The following is a 17536-nucleotide window of genomic DNA, read 5'->3' as shown; positions in this document are numbered from 1 at the left end:
CAAGAATGAGCTGCTTGTCCCTGCCAGCAACCCCTCTTCCAAGATGTTCTCTGGGAAACGCTCATATCTGGGCTGCAGAGATGGCTCAGCAGTTAAGAGCACTGATTGCTCTTCCAGGGGTCCTGAGTTCAAATCCCAGCAACCACATGGTGTCTCACAGCCATCTGTAATAAGATCAGATGCCCTCTTCTGGGGTGTCTGAAGACAGCTACAGTGTACTGACATATAGTAAATTAAAAAAAGCAAAAGAAAGAAAGAATGCTCATGTCTGTCCAATTATGAACGTGCTAGCTGACATAGATTGTGGGGTTTGCAATCTGACTGAGAAAGCAGGGAGTCTGGGCCAATCAGGTAGAGAGTATCCCCTTCCCGGTTGTCCCCCCTCCCAGTCACCCCACTCACCACCCCTGTCCTCTGCCCCCATCTCCATCCCTGCTTATCCCCTGGGTCAGAGGCTGCTCAGCAACACGCTCTCAACAGCAAAGCCTTCAGGCCACCAGAACCTCTCTAGGAAAAGGGCAAAGAGAATGACCTGAACTTCAGTTGTGGGCATGACTAGAGTGTTTCCTTACAAAAAGGACCAGTGATGTGCCCAGGGAGGGACAGGCCTGCCGAGCCTACAAGTGTGGTCACAGAACCAAAACCCCACCTTTTTTTTTTTTTTTTTTTTTTTTTTTTGCAGCTGTGTCTATCACACAGCCTCTGGAAGGAAAGCAACTGACAGAGGAAAGGGCTCGCCTTCAAGTCTAGTTTAGTACTGCGTCATGGCATGGTGCTGTTAGAAGGAAAAGCCACCTGATCTGACGTACACATGGCTGAGATGTGGCAGAGGCAGAGCTAGCGGCTCCCCAACAGCGGCATTGTCACAGCTCAACAATACGCCTTTGCCCATGAACACAGGGGCCCAATGGCTGGCACTGACATAGTCCCTCAAAAGTGCCACTGTCCTCAGTTCTCAGGCAGCTTTATTGTTTAGAGCTCAGGGAATGGGGCTTCTGTCCAAATATGAGACAATAATTTGTGCTGTATACTTGATAGCAGTATTGTGGGTCACCGTGATGTAAAAGATTGTCTAAAGTACTCCACCCCTCCCCAGTTCCAACCTTCAACCCTGTGAATAACTACTTACCCCCCCCCCAGCTGAAATGCCAGCAAAATGTCTGCTGCATTTCCAGACAATACGCCCTAAGAACAGAGAAACCATTTCCAATCCAAAGCAGCTCTCCCACTCCATTGGCTTCCCTACACAGGAAGTCTCCCAGAGCCATTAAATCCATTGTGCTAAACAGTTAACGACTGAGGGGGTACGTTTAATTACTAACAATTAAAAATTAGCCAGGCAGTGGTGGCGCATGCCTTTAATCCCAGCACTTGGGAGACAGAGGCAGGCGGATTTCTGAGTTCGAGGCCAGCCTGGTCTACAGTGTGAGTTCCAGGACAGCCAGGGCTACACAGAGAAACCCTGTCTCGAAAAACAAACAAACAAAAACAATTAAAAATTAGTAATAGGTTACAGTGACGTCCAAAGTTTGGAAGATTGTCTTGGACCGCTCTGCCTACTTGCAGTCAATCTGGTAGCGATAGAATAGACATCTCTGGGCCACATGGGTTTTGGGTATGTCTGATGGGCTGGGTATGTCTGATGGGCTGGGTATGATGGAGAAGGTTATGAGTTACAAAACAGACTTATTCAGAAAAGTTCCAGGTGTAGCCAATGTGTCTTGAAGAGTACTACACAGGATTCCTTGCTTCAGACTTAGCAGAAGTCATTGTAGCTCCTGTACTGGTGTATGGTGCAAGACAAGCCTCAGGTGTCTAGTATGTGCTGTCCCAGCAGTACCAGTGACTGGCTGCACTTTTGAACCACAAAGATCATTTCCTCACTGAGTGGTAAAGAAACAAGTCAATTGAAAGTCACATCCATGTGCCGGGTTTACCTAGGGCTTTGGGCTGCAAGTAATGGAAAGAAGGTTTCCAAATTGATTTCTGCAATACAAGAGGTCTTGAGCCAAGGGTAACTGGAACGTACTCTCACTCACCACCTCGGCCACATCCAGACCAACTGTTTTGCTCTCCTGGCTTGACTTGGTCCTCAGAGCTGCCAAAGGCCTGCTGAATTGTCGGACAGTGTGTATTAGAGAGCAGAGAAACTTTTCCCAACCCATCACATTGGCTAGAACGGGCCACATGGACTCTCCTAAGAGAAGTCTCTCCTGAGTCGGGGTCCTAGAACTAGTTTATACGCTCGATTGCTCCTATACTATACCGAAGGGGTTTGATTTTGAGTAAGACCCTGGGTCACCCTGAACAAAGGACGAGGGGCGGAGGAGGGGAGTTCTTGATTCTTCCTCAGCCATTAGATGACAACATTGTCAGGCCATTGTCAGCCACTGGATGACACATCTGTGTTTTTTTCCAAAGCAGCAGACTGTCTAAGATCTAAAACCTTAATTTGGAAACATTGGAAACTTTCATGTTAAAGTTGGTGGACCATCATCCCAGGAAGCAAGGGGAGAGGGAGTCAAGTTAAGAGTGAAAGTTTCCATTATCCAACTTGTCCAATGAAATCGAGACCACTGCCTTGACTTTCGGGCTATAGAGGCATCCTCACCAGGAGTTAAACCTGTTCGAGATTTGAAAGGGACAAAGAGCCAGCCTTGGGGTGAATAAATAAGCTTCCAGAGGGAAGAGTACTCAAAAGCCCTGAGGCAGAGAACGTGATGTGCCCAGCAGTGCTGGCACACTGAGCAGAACATCAGGAGGTGAAGGTGAGCGAGCAGTAAAGAAGCCACTCAGAGTCATGTGATCCCTGGTCAGGAATGGGGGAGGTGGGAGGCGTTGTCTAGATGCAGAGAGCCACTGAAGGATAAATTTCATCAATAACCAAAAAGTGACTGTGCCTATTGAAATTCGGGACACTATCCTTAGAGACGCTGCTTCCAGTCCCGATTTAGACATTAATCAGGAAGTCATTTTTAATTCCTTAAGTCTCAGCAAAGTCAACTTTTAAGTTCTCTGTATGTAGTGGACAAAGTTCCTGGTAGGATTAGCCAAGTGACTTGTAACTCTTATGCAGGAAAAGTGTTTTTTCTATCTCCTCTTGGAAAATTCCATTACCCAACCTGGTGAGGATGCCACTTCATCCCACAGTGGGTCGTTTACGTAGCTCCCACTGACTGTAGGAAGGCTGTGGTATCTTATGGAGAAGAGAAGGGAAGGCCAGGACATCTCTCCGTGGAGCCAGCCATCTCTCTCTGCATAGAGACTGTAGATGCCATCCTGGGTCACACACATTAAAGTTTTGTTCACAGTGACATCCCCTTGCTCCAAATGCCAAGTGCTTTCATGCTTCACGTTATTACATCAATGTGTTCCAGAATGCTCCTGTTTCCTTATCAGGTCCTGGCTAAAAGGGAGTTGTTTTGTGTTTATAGTGTCAATAAGCTTTCCCCTCTTTGACATTTTTATGGAACATCTGTGACTAAGTGGAGGCAAACCTATCAAACCAAGAACAGTGTTGGCAGTTTGTATACTCAGTTGGGTGGGTACTTAGCTCTTCTAGGGTGAATGGAACTCTTCATAGGGCTGGTAGTAGAGAGAAGTCTAGAAGGTACTTTTGATGCAAACACAGATGAGCAACAGGACATGGCCAGGACCAGCAGCTTGGATCCTGCTGCAGGAGCCAAGGCATCTGCTCCAGATGTGGAGGGAGAGTTCGCTTAAAGACACTAACAGACTTTCAGGGATGAGAGCCAACGGGACTTGGAAAGGGACTGGATGCAGACAGAGCAGAGGTAATGCCAAGGACATAGAGCTATTCTGTCTCCTGTCAGTGAAATAGGTCCCAAGAGGAAACAGTTGCATCTGAGAGCCCGGTGAGGACTGAGTCTTCTTTCCATGACCTCATCGTGGAACACAGAGAAAGAGCAAACAGTCATCAAAACCGAGTACCAAGAGTAGTGTTGGCTCCTTTACAGGGCATTTGAAGATGTGCCCAGATAACTGGGTACTAGGACTCTTCTGCCTGTCATGACCAGTGGCAGACCTGCCTTCTAAGGATATGTATTAGTTATACAGCCCAACACTGGGGGAGGGAAGTATGGCAGAAGGACCTTAGGTAGCTGGCAATGTTCCATCACTGTTGGGTGGCAGAGAGAAGACAGGAACTGTGGCCAGGCTATGCAGCTTCAGGGCCACCTCCAGTGGCGTGCTTTGTCTCTTCAAAGGCTTTACCTCTTAAAGGTTCCATACCCTTCCAGAACAGACCACCAGCTGGGGACCGGGTGTTGAAATGAATGAGCTTATGGGGGTTAATTTATACTCAGAACTTGGGCTGGAGAGATGGCTCAGTGGGTAAGAGCACTGTCTGCTCTTCCAGAGGTCCTGAGTTCAATTCCCAGCAACCACATGGTGGCTCAAAACCATCTATAGTGGGGCCTGATGCCCTCTTCTGGTGTGTAGTTATACATGCAGATAGAGAGCATTCCTAGACATACTCAGACCCTAACAGCGGTTAATGGCGAAGGTGAACTTGAACTTGGTCTCCTGACTGTTGTCTCTTTTCTCTCTTCCTTTCGGAAGTATATTCGGTGCTCTTCGAACTGGTGCTTACATGCTGTACATTCTGATGACCAAAGGCCTGAAGCAGTCAGTTTGTGACCAGAGTTTTTACAATGGACCTGTCAGCAAATTCTGGGCTTATGCATTTGTGCTCAGCAAAGCACCCGAACTAGGTGAGTGTCTGTTTCCCCTCCCACCCTATCCCATCCCACCCCACCCCCATTGCAGCTTCACATACCCAGGACTTACTAAGCATGAACCAAGAAACACAATGTGGAGCTCTGTCTCTGCTGGCTGCTGAGAAGCTAGAATGCCTAAACTCTAAACATTTGACTGACTCTCTCCCACCCCTTTGCTCCTTGCTTTTTGATGTCGCTGTCCATTATGTATATTGATGTCTCCATCAATTCAGGCTAGGTCACGCAAGACCTGTGTTCATATTCTGATCCTCATAGGAAAGGGTTTTAGGTAGAGCTTTGGGCTACTCTTCCTTAGTCTTTGTCTTAGGAAGACAGCCATCAATCCAAGAGTTTTTGAATGCCAACTTCCTAACAATGCTAAAAATAGGCCACTCTCAGGGATTTATAAAATAACACACGGTCCCTTCTCTAAGGCCCATTAACAGCTGAGCTAATATTAAAATGGGAGAAAAAGAAGAACAGCGCCACAGTTCCCAAGTCACAGAGATAAGCAAACGTCTCTCTGCGGTCAAGATTCAGACTGGGAGATCAAGCTTTGCTTTTGGGGCTCCTGTTCTCATTAACTGAGCTAACTATTGGCTTCTGCTGCTTCGTTTTATTCACCCCTGAGTCTGGCCCTGGGGAAAGGGAATGTAGGGCACCTGCTAGACATGGGTGGAAATTCTCCCTCTGTTTATAGATTCTCTTCGCCCTTTGGTGGTCTTGAAAGTAAGGGTGGCGTAGGCTTGCCGAAGCACTGATAAGTTATGTCATGGACCTGTTATAAGCACGGTTTTCTGGAAATGTGTCCTTATTGCTAGAGTAAGGAACCCACTGGTGAGGGTGATCTCTGAGTGAATCCGTGACTAGCGGCCACCAGCTCACAAACTGGTGTATATTCTTCTTGAGAAAGACAAGTCACCCTTCTATCTGGGATTCCTAATATTTTTAATCCAAGATCAATAATTATGTGGCTTTAGTGGAACTGAATTGAATTGTGGAATCAGACAGTACAAATGTTCATTGTTTTTTTGTTGTTGTTGTTTTTTTTGTCTTCTTTAAACAGAGGCGAGAGAGTGTAGATTTATTGGGGGACTTCTCCCATCTGTTTTGTAAGCTCCTCAGAGTTCGTGGTCACACATCCGTGTAGATACAGTTTTCTCGAGCGTGTTGGGAAGCAGCTGAGCCACATGTCACAACGTGGTGTAAATCTACTACCTTTGAGTAGCTGACAGTTGGCTGTCTTCCTAGATCAAAGACTAAGGAAGAGTAGCCAAAAGCTCTACTTAAACCCTTTCCTATGAGGATCAGAATATGAACACAGGTCTTGCATGACCTAGACTGAATACATTAACAATGATGTGTATGTGTGTGTGCGCACATGGTAGGCATACACACAGGTAGCACCATGAACACAAATTGAAAATAAAATGCATTGATAGAGATTCTCTCAGTCAGTGAATTTATATAAGCACCTACCATTCAGATATAAATCTACTTTACCCAGAATTTTATAATATGGTAACTACAGATCAAGCCCCAGGAAATTTTGTGTGACTGTGGGTGTGTGTTTGTACACATTGGTGTGTAGGATGCAGGTATATACATGCCATAATGTCCATTTGGAGGATGGAGGGCAGACGGCCTTGTAGGCTGAGTCCTTAGCTTTCACCATTTGAATTAAGGTCTGGGGGAGGGGTGGCACAAGCCTTTAAATCCCAGCATTTGACGCAGGGGCGGGCGGATCTGAGTTCAAGACCAGCCTGATCCAGAGAGGAAGTTGTAGGACAGCCCGGGTTACAGTGTTTTTCGAGAGTGCACACCATGCTAGTTGACCCCAGCCCTGTCTCTACCTCTTCCCTTAGACACTTGCTCTACATATCCAGCTTTTTTTATGAGTTCTGAGAATTCCAGCTTAGGTCCTCATGTTTCTTGTTGAGGTTCACCTTGACTAACACATAGAAACTCTAACTACGTATAGATACCATACTAACAGTTCTCCGCTGAGGCTAGTGTGGTGACATCTGTCATACAGTTCCAGATCCTTCATGTAACGGCATGGAAGTTAAAATCCTTCATGGAAGTATTTTAATATCTTACTACACTTTCTTAATTTAACAATATGGAACAATGGTCTCCAAATACTGTACAACTTGTGTCACACTGGCCTTGTCTCTGGGATCAGCTGCTGAGTGTCACAGGTCAAAAACTCCAAACAGTTGGCACTTACAGAGGGTTTGCCTGTGTGCTTTGAAGGTTAAGTTAACTCCTAGTCTTGTGCAATTAGTAAGTCCTATCATTTGCTAAGAAAGGTTTATTCATTAGAACTACTTTTAATTAAGTTTTCTTATCCATAAATCCTACCTTCTTTGCCTTTGTATGTTCTAAGAATTATGGAGTCCTTTATGAATACCACAGAGAAAGGTTCACTCACACACACACACAAACACACACACACACCCCATATAGTACAACTGTGAAACTATCTCTATCCCCCCAAAGCACACACATATACTTTTCACAAGTCTCTTCTTTTCCCATGGAGGTTAAGCAAGCATAATATTCACATTGTGCTGTAACCATAGCACCATCCCTTTCTGGACTTTTTGTATCTTCCCCCAGCTGAAACTGAACTCGCTCCCCACTGACTCTGCATCACTAAACTCTTAATGATGGGAATAAGGGCTCTCCGTTCCAGTGAAAACAGTGAACTTGTTTCCATGGGTTTAAAGGACTTCGCTCTACCAGTGAGAGCAAAAGAGCTGGCCCTCTATTCTTGATACCAAGCTGCCAATGTTTGGATTCTATTAAAACCTGCTGAGATTTGCTTCTGTTACAACTTGGAAACATCTGCTCTGAGTCCAGGCCCTTCTAGCTGTCTCTTGGCTAAAAATAACTGGGCCAACGGTTGTAGGGCTCGCCATAAGCAGGATCATGAGTCAGAGGTAACAAAGAAAATTGACAAAGCAGACACCTTCAAGAAATCAACACCCTTTGTTTATACTTGGCCAGCCCCAATTCCATACCAAGGCATATTTGCTCAAAAAAGATTGGCTGGCCAACATCAAACCCATCACAGTCTTTGGGGGTATCATGCATTTCTTAGTTCCTCTACAGTTTCTGCCATTCCTGCAAACTCCATGATTTGGTATGACTCAGGAAAATGGAAACCCATTCTGGGCTTTTGCATCAGAAGGCAAGGCTCTGTGACTAAATAGTAATAACAAAGTCCATGGAGTCATGGTTGGACCTTCCGGAACCTCAGGGTATATTATGGGAAACCAGCATACTCAGTGTGTGTACTAAGGGCAGTAACTTTGATATGGCTCTGAGTAGCACTGCTCAGAACCATTGAAGGGAGCTAGGTACCCTCCGCTTCTACCATCCTGAACATGAGTTCTGGAAAAGACTCGGTGTAAGTTTAAGTGGATATTGTTTTCAAGACTTCATGACAGATCGCTCTCCCTTTCTTACACTCCTCCCAAAGTAATCAACCCTACTGAGACACTCCAGCATACAGACAGGAGAGAGCAGAGAAAGCACAGGAATGCAGGTCCTGCTTGCATTTCGCTGTCTGTCTTGTTAGGTAAGAAGTTCGTCACGCAAGAGTGATATGATAGGATGGTATTTAAAGAGTAAGGTAGGGTGAGGTGCTTATTGTTTTAGGGCAAATTGCTTTTACTACAATTGAGTATTGTATCAAATTGATATTTTTAATGAATGTTAAGAGACTCATTAAAAACCATCTTGATTAGAACTGACTAAATTAGTTTTGAAGATGAAATTCCTTAGACTTCTACCTTTCCACTACTAACAAAGGTCGGCCAGAAGTGGTGTGTCTACATTATAGTCTAGAGAGGAAAGGAAGGCACAGAGCGGTATAGTAGTAGCAAGGAGAGTTTGACCCTTAAGTATACACATGAGAGTGGCCATGGCCTTCTGTCATTTCTGTCCTTATAGTCATCAGTAAAATCAGCATCCCACAAGAGAGCAGAGGATTTAAATAGAAATTTTGTACTAGGCTTAGAAATGTTACCACTGGCAACTTGGCTCTCTGTTTTAAACAAATATAAAGTTATTAGGTTTAATAATTCAGTAGAGAAATAAATAATAGCTCTGGTAAATGCAACAGGGACTACCTGTACTGATGCCACCAGAGCCCTCAGAACCTTGAGGCTTCCCAAGGTCCAGCATTACTTGGCCTTGACTGCATCAAGAACTCTAGGCCATCCACCAAGTATGTGAGGGGTAAGCCTTGGGTTGTCCTGGTTCCGTTTTTCTGTCATGAAATCTTGGAGTATTTGGTTGGGCGCTTGAGTTTGCACTTCGGTCTGCTACCTGGTCGTACTTGCTCTGAGAGAAGTCACCTGTCCCCCTTCTGGTCATCTTTCCTGTTATGTATGGCTGAATCTACTTGGTGCTGTCTGTTTCAGATCAGAAGCCGTTACGATGTTCTGTGGACGATCTCGAAGAGTAGCCTTGTCTTGCTTGTTCAAGATGTCTGCTCCTTAGAGCCGGCCTTGGTCTTCTTCACTCACTTGGCTTTGGTCTTCTTCACTCACTTGGCTTTGTTCCGCTCTTTGTCTTCCAGGTGACACGATATTCATCATTCTGAGGAAACAGAAACTGATCTTCCTGCACTGGTACCACCACATCACTGTGCTTCTGTACTCCTGGTACTCCTACAAAGACATGGTCGCTGGGGGTGGTTGGTTCATGACTATGAACTATGGCGTGCATGCCGTCATGTACTCTTACTATGCCTTGCGGGCTGCGGGTTTCCGAGTCTCCCGGAAGTTTGCCATGTTCATCACCTTGTCCCAGATCACTCAGATGCTGATGGGCTGTGTCATTAACTACCTGGTCTTCAACTGGATGCAGCATGACAACGACCAGTGCTACTCCCACTTTCAGAACATCTTCTGGTCCTCGCTCATGTACCTCAGCTACCTTGTGCTCTTCTGCCATTTCTTCTTTGAGGCCTACATCGGCAAAGTGAAGAAAGCCACGAAGGCTGAGTAGTGTCAGAACTGAGGAGGAAGACATAGCTCAGGGTCATCACGAAAAATCATCGACAAAAGAAAAATGGCACAAGGAATCACATATGGTGCAGCTAAAACAAAAACAAAACATACGTAGGAGCAGACACGAAGCCCAAGGCAGCTTGGGAGTGAAGATTAGGTTGTAAGTTTATGATCCTTTTCTGGGTGAGGACTCGCTGAGTGCAACTGTTATCTCAAAGCACGGCTGCTGAAGGGACCCCTTCCCTCTGGCCTGTCAACTCTAGAACACACTAGATGCAAAGGCAGCCACGGGCAAAGAGATTAGTGGAAGGCCAGCAAAACACTGCAGGAAGCAGGTGGGGGAGGAATCTACTCAGTCTTTTTGTTTTGTTTTGTTTTGTTTTGTTTTGTTTTTCTCTAAGGATAAAGGAGTTTCCCCTTTTCAAACCATGTGAGCACACACACACACACACACACACACACACACAATCTTTTCAACACGAAACCAGAGCTGAAAGAAAAGATAAACATGGGAGAGACAGGGTTTATATCTGGGACAGCAATGCTTTTGCAAAAGGCGAGGCCTTTTAAAGACAGGTTAGCTTGTAACTCCTTGATAAAAGATGTCTTAATTATTTTTACTGCAACTGAAAGTAAAAAGGTAGAGTCTTTCCCCTTCTGCACAGACAGCCTCAGGGCTTGTATGTTTGCTACAACCAAACAGAGGACAATACTTCCCCCATGATACTTTATTACTGGGAGAAAGCTACCCCTGTAGTTGAAGCACCACACTGACAACTGTTATTTCTGCTCTCCGATGAGAATTCAAGCATCCGTTGTTCAGTTGCCCCCAAACTTTAGGACGGAGGAGTAAATGCCGAATTGAAAAGGAAGAAGCTCAACTGGTTGGCTTGAAAATGGAATCTTGTACCATGTGTAACAAATGCCAGCCCATCGTCCCTGAGGAAGGGCTATGGGAAGAGACTAGAGCCGAAGATTCATTCAATGCAGACAGCGTGTTCACCTCCCTCCCTGTTCGACCTCACACATAATCCTGGCTTTCTAAATGAGGCCCTGTGATACACTCTGTGCTTTCTATATTTTTGTGACTTTCAAAAACAGATCTGCAGGGCTCTGCCTGATTTGGGGTAAACACTGTGTTTCTGCAGTCTCTGCATTTGCTCCCGTAAGCAGTGCAGAGGCGTGAGAAGTGCCCTCTGCTGGCTTAGTGAGAAGCTTCAACAAACACTTCACAGTAGGTTGAAATAGCTGACCACAAAGGGCCTGCGTAGATTAAACCCTAAGTTCTAAGTGCTGTCAAACACCTGACATATATTTGACCAAATCAGAAGAGAGAGAGAACCTCTATGCTTCAAGTAAGCGTCATAAATTTTTAAAGTGACTTTCACTTGAGAACTCAGAAAGTCAATGTATTAAGAGCCATATTCTGAATGAAAGAAAGAAAGGAAGAAAGAAAGAAAGAAGCAAGCTAGACAATGTTATCTGTAATATTTCAGTCCTCTACAAGCCAAATAAATGTGTCGATGTTCCTAATATTTCAAAGACGCAATTACGTAAAGTTGTTCAATGTGATATAATAGTATTCTAATTGGTTAAGTAGTTTAATGATTAGGCAAACTAGCAGAAACAATTAGAGGCTGCTACACCGCGTAGATTATACACACATAGCCACGTACGCACAGAAGCGTGAGGTACACGGAGCTGTAAAGCTCAAACCAATAGTAACACAATTTTTGGCTAGCAGAAACTATCACCTATCTTCCTTTACTTGAGAGTGTACAGTAAAAGGGATTTTTTTTTCAAATTATTTTTATATTATTTTAGCTTTAATTGTGCTGTCATTCATGAAACAGCTGCTCAGCCTTCCTGTGAGAGATGACATGGGTGTTTTCGTGTGGCTTGTTTATGTGTGGAATTGGAAAAGAATAAAATCTGATTCCCTTCTGTGGGAATGGGATCAAGGGTAGACAAAAGACCCATGTAGATCAAGTCAACTGAACGACCAGGGAAGGGAGCCAGGCGGGGGCCGGAGTCAGCTGTGGCATTCATGTTACCATTGTGTGGTGGCTGATGAACGGGACATGGTTGGAGGGGTGTTTTCTTACTTGGGGTAGAAGTTAACTGGAAATGAAAGTCTAGAAGCCGCTCCGTCCAGTGGAGTCTTAGGGTGTACTTGTTCCTTCGAGCTTTGTAAATGCACAATAGTGTACATTAATAAGCCTTTCCCTTGCCTTATAGAAGAAAGTGAGCAAGATAATGAAAACCAAGAAGCCACCTATCCGTTGAATTGAGTCTAGTCAAAAGGCCAGCCTGAGGCTCCTCTGGTCGGTTCAGTTTAATTCAGATATTTATCATAGAATACAGGTACAATATGGAAATCTCATAAGCATAAACTTTAAAACGACTAAGCTACGCTTCCAAAGCACTTTAGTCTCAGTGTTCTTCGCTTCATGCTCTCTCCACTGTAAGATAACTTAGACTTTTCATTCGCAGGATGAGTATATAATAATTAGTTTCCAGACCAGCTAAACTGTAGCTACAGACAATTCCAGTGTTCACCATGGGAAGAAAAAGCCACATGTTTTTTTAAAAACACAGAATTATGATATAGGCTCAGCACACAGTTTTTAACATATCAGCTTAGCTGCTCTAATTATATCAAGATATGAGGCTGGACCACTGGCCTATGACACATCTAAAACCTGCCAGAATTGACTGCCACATAGATAATACTGCTGTCAGTGAACATTCCGGGCAAGCAAGTTTTTGTAGCTGCCCCACTATGCTGCAATAGATTATCTTTCTATTGAAGATTTCTCGCTGCATTCCAATCCCAGTGTGGTGAAACTTAATTCCTGGATTGAATGAACACAAATCCGAGGTTTCATATAAACGCAGTTGCGGTCACTAGGTCTGAGCATCAACTCAAATGTGTTGAGTTTGCAATGAAATTCTAGTGAGAATCACTCCATTCACACAGTAGGAGATTTTTATCTGGACCTTCTAGTGTCAAATGTGAGGAAAACAACTATTATTATTTATTGTATTTATATCCAATGCCAGGCCAAAGTATGGATTTAGATCAAGCAGTGCCCTCTCCCCCACCCCCCATCTTTCTAATTCTTCTGCACTATAGAAAGTCGAGACTGGAGGGAAAATCCATATTCATTGCTGCAGGGGAAAGCAGGTTTATTAATCCTCCAGCTGTCTTTATTTATAAGATGAGACCGATTGACCAATGTAGCTCGGGCAGAAGTTTCATGTGGGTGGGATATATACAGGAGCCTAGGAAAACACTTCCAGAGAAGATAACCACAGATTGTTGTTTTTGTTTGTTCGTTTTATATCTTCATGGTAAGATAAGCCTGTCACAGAGTTACAAGGCACCATGACACTAAGGTAGAATGTTCCAGAAGTCTGGCTACCTTCCCAGGCTGCTCAGTTACCTGGGAGTGTCTAGTTACTGTCTTGTTCTGACGAGAGGAGCTTTTGCTCAGGAACTGCCAGTTATAGACACCAAGTCAGCCCTGGCACACTCTCTAACCTTCTCCAAGCGTAGGTAATGGGTCTTTGACTATTGGATTGCCTCAGTGTCAAGGGAGTTCCTAGGAGAAGGGACACCGAGTACACTCCATCCCCAGACTCCACCACACTTTGAGTTGCATTGGCAGGATCGGTGTCTAGACAGAGTTCTTTGTTGAAGTGTCAATGCTAGAGACAGTTGTGAGGAGATCATGATGACAGCCCAGAACTTTCTAGCCTTCAAATGCATCCTTTTCCGGTCTTTGTTTTGATAACAGCCATTTTGCTATCCGTTTGGGACAAGAGTAGAGTCTGTGGTCATGTGATCTACAGTTTAGGATTATACAGCTCCCATTTCCTGGTGCCTGAGATCCCAGCCATCAGAAAGTGATTTGGGTGAGAATTCACAACATATATGTCACCTCTGCATATTGAAGTGACATCTAATAAAACAAGGACGCCCTATTTTGTCTGAACCCGCAGAATGAAGCTCTGCATCCTAGTTGGTCATTGGGCCGCCATCCTCTGTACCCGATAGTGACACAAAACATGTCGGTGCCTGTACAAGAATTCTCAGTGCCTGTTGTGACAGACTGTGCTTAGGAGAAACATGCGTGAGCCATAAAGCAGGAACCACAGGTGAAAGGGCCAGTTAAAGTCCACCTGCTCCAAGTATCATAGAAAACCCAAAAGCCTGTTGTATAATCTGGTATTGTCCCCATCCCCAGATACTTTGAAAACTAGGATTCTCAGAGCATGGATACCCACGCTGCTATCTTCCCACAAACATTTCCTAGAGTTCTGGTGGGTGCAGAGCCTAGGGTGTTCTGGGTGGTTGGTTGGGGGAAGTCTTGGAAGCTGTACTTTTATTGCAGGTCAAACAAAGCCAAATCCAGATATTTCTGTGTCACTCACCAGTTGTCCATGCCCACCCGCAAAACAAGTCAAGTTGTCCTAGCTGATTGGTCCTCAGATAAGGATGCAACCATGTTTGCAGCCCACTTAGGACACACTTGAAAGAGCCTGACTCACTAGCATCTAAACAATATTATTTCCCCAATGCTTGGTGGCACTTCAAACTTTTGTTCTCCTGGTTGACGCAGATCAAGGTGTTGCCTGGTGGTGCCGCCTCCTAGTGTGAATGTTTCAGTTAAGTGTGGGTCTGAGCATGACCGGGCTCGGCTTAGCTCACTGCTACTCAGAAAATGACTGGCATTCTGCTTCCTAGGCTCTAAACCCATATTCAGAGGGAAAATTCACTATTAAGCCTCACAGCGAAATCACAGCAGTGTTGGAATTCTTATTTTCAAGTGCTTATCTCACAACATTGAAAAATATTTTTGGTGTATTAAGATTTAAAATAAAGTCATCATAACTTTTGATTTAAAACTGTTTCTACTTTTTTGTTGTTTTCTGGTATGGAGCGGTCCAAAGAGGACACTGTAGGCCATCCAGAATTCTCTGGGAAGTCATTCCTATATCCATGTGCTGATAGGATACACGAGTGGCTAAGATTGCTCTTGCTTTCTCTGGCGACCCACCAACGACACACAAGGACTATGAACACGTGGGTGTCAATTCCACAAGGTACCTAGCTCTTCCATGGTTACAGCATCTTACAGATGACAGTGTTCACATTGCCTTTTGGCTCTTCATGAAGTCTGAGATAAATGAAATAGACTCCAGTTAAAACCACTGTGGTGGAGGCAGGAATAGAGAGATGGCTCAGCGGTTAAGAGCACTGACTGCTCTTCCAGAGGTCCTGAGTTCAATTCCCAGCAACGACATGGTGGCTCACAACCATCTGTAATGGGATCGGATGCCCTCTTCTGGTGTGTCTGAAGACAGCTACAGCATACTCATATACATAAAGTAAATAAATAAACCTTTTTTAAAAAGAAGAAGTTGAATATAAATTGAAAATTCCAGTACTGAGCCCTGAACTTAGTCATGTTGAAAGACAAAGTGTTTCAGGGCAAGATACACTGGAGAAAACATTTAAACTGTCCACACCAGACACCCTCTGCCCTGAAGAGTCTTAACCTTCCCAAGTCTGGGTGCACAACCCACTGTTGGGCAGGTATTTGCTGGTCAGTGGTTTATCTCATTCTCTGTGGTTTTGGGGACCTTGCTGGGAAGCATTGATGTTTTAAAACCCAAGAACCTGATGTTTGTGGGGGGTTTCCTCCGCTAGAGGATGCCGTTCACCTTATCCCAGAATGTGTCATTAAGATAGAAAATGCAGTTTCTTAATTCAGGGTTGGTGGGGTATAAATGCATATCATAAAGGGGTTTTATTAGTATCAAACAGGAGGGCGTAAGAAGATAACCAAATACGAACTTCTTATAGCTTCTGTTCTGATGTGTCTGAAGAAACAGGTTTCAGAAGTGAATGTACCAAGCAAAAAATGTATACAAGGTTACCTTTACCGCTTCCTAGCTATAGATAGTGCCGTGACTTTGACACTAAGAAATCTCATATCAGGCTTCCTACGAAAAGAATGTGTTACTACAGTAACAACACCAGTGTTACTGTAGTATGGCACTAGAGTGGGCTCGGGTTTTTGTTTCAGAACTTTACTTTGGTATCTTAAGCCGGTGGTCACAGTGGATAATTCTGCATCAATGATCAGATCCGTTAAAATAACCAAAACGGCTCAAGTGGCCTGCTGTGCCTGGTATCTCCCAGGCTTCCCATATCTATACTAAGGCTTTGGATGATTTCTGTGTCTGACCCCAAATTGACAGGCACAGCTAAACACAGCCACGTGTGAATGGGTTCGTGTTTGCATTCTACAAAACACACAGAATTCCTTTCCTTCTCTGTCTATGTTTCCTGTTTGGACTGACTTGACTGTAAGCCTCAGCTGCTTCTTCCTACAGCAGAGGACCATCCAGTCACAGACTACAACCTGCACAGCTACCAGAATAAACCGTCCTTCTTTCTAAGTTGATCATCTCAGGTATCAATCATAACAAAAACTGGCTGCTCTAGCCTTTTTACATCTTTTAAATTGCCTTTGGTTGGAGGTGGGCAACTCTGGGATTTTATTTATTTATTATTATGTATTTATGGAGTCTGGGTTGTTATGGAAGAGATCGTGTGACACACTACGGAGTCTCAGGGTTAAATCCATGTGGCAGCCTTCTCCTGACTCAGGCCTGCTTCTCACACTAGGATTCTGTCTTCTCTGCTATCTTCAGCCTCCCTGGGTGGGAACCCTGGGTAGAGCTCTGAGGTTTCACACACAGCTTCCTTTCTTACTGACTACACTAATTCCTTTCATACTACAAGGGAAACTACCGCCCCGCATCCCCTCCCACCCCTGCACCGGGTGTTGCTTGGCCATGTTTTATTCATGAAAACTCCAGTGGGTGTTGGAGGCAGCCAGTACCTCTGTGAGGAGAAAGAAAATGTTGCCTGAATTCTTTGTGGCTTATAGTTACACGTGAGTTGCTCTAAAATATCAGAGCATTTTTGTAAATTGAGCACTTGGTCTCCAAGAGAGAAACAATTATGATTTCCACTTAGTTTTCAATTAATAAAATCAATAGAACATAAACAAACTGACTTTTCATACGGACTTAAGGGACCCTACCAACTCTGCTCATGGTATGAAACCTGACTGGGAGCCACTCGCCTCTAAGGGCTTTGTTTTGTTTTGTTTCTGGATTTCGGTCCCACACAGATTCCCCTGACATCTGCCAGATCTCTTGCATCTAACTCTAGAACTCACCAGAAGGGAAGAAAGCGAGCTGTCTTGAAGTGGATCAGGTGTCCTCCTCCAGTCTTTATTAAACTCGTTAGGGCATTTTTCTCCTGGCCCTGGAAATCTCTCCACAGAGCCAGGCTCCCAGCCAGCAGTTTCTTCTCTCCATCAGTCACCTCTGCCTTGACTCCACAGTGAGATAAGAAATGGCTTCCCTGTGGTTACTAACGAAGCTCCTCCTTTCACCAAGGAGCCAAACAGGTCAGAGAGACAGCAGATGGAGTGGGGGTCTCTGTTCCACTCCTGAGCTGGTCAAAGGTTTTCCTGGGTAGAGGTCACAGACCGAGTTTCCGTTCCTCTGTGAATTAATGTCCTCAGCCCCACAGTGAGTGGGCTGCTGAGAAGGCTTGCTACACCTACCCAAGATGTACCTGAGACCCATAGACAGCGACTCTTCCTCAAAACCCCAGTTCTCCCTCTCAAGTAACCTTTATCATAGGTACAGACATTTCTGAGACTGACTGAAGTCACCCAGACTATC

The 17536-nt window shown here is 44.6% G+C and overlaps 1 protein-coding gene across 1 annotated transcript in view; it reads left to right on the top strand.

The window, feature by feature from the left end:
- Elovl6 (ELOVL fatty acid elongase 6) overlaps nt 1-14674 on the top strand; it is a 106839-nt gene extending 92165 nt beyond the window's left edge. The window contains exons 4-5 of the mRNA XM_021158134.3: nt 4582-4733; nt 9331-14674. Of these exons, the coding sequence (XP_021013793.2) occupies nt 4582-4733; nt 9331-9761 (583 nt within the window). The 3' untranslated portion in view covers nt 9762-14674. The remainder of the gene's footprint in view (nt 1-4581; nt 4734-9330) is intronic.
- The last annotated feature ends 2862 nt before the right edge of the window (nt 14675-17536 follow it).

Source organism: Mus caroli, unplaced genomic scaffold (assembly GCF_978045245.1).
Source record: "Mus caroli unplaced genomic scaffold, Mus_caroli_1 scaffold_3, whole genome shotgun sequence".
Lineage (NCBI taxonomy): Eukaryota > Metazoa > Chordata > Mammalia > Rodentia > Muridae > Mus > Mus caroli.
The sequence above is the reverse complement of the archived record's forward strand: the minus strand, read 5'-3'. Positions and strand labels throughout refer to the sequence as shown.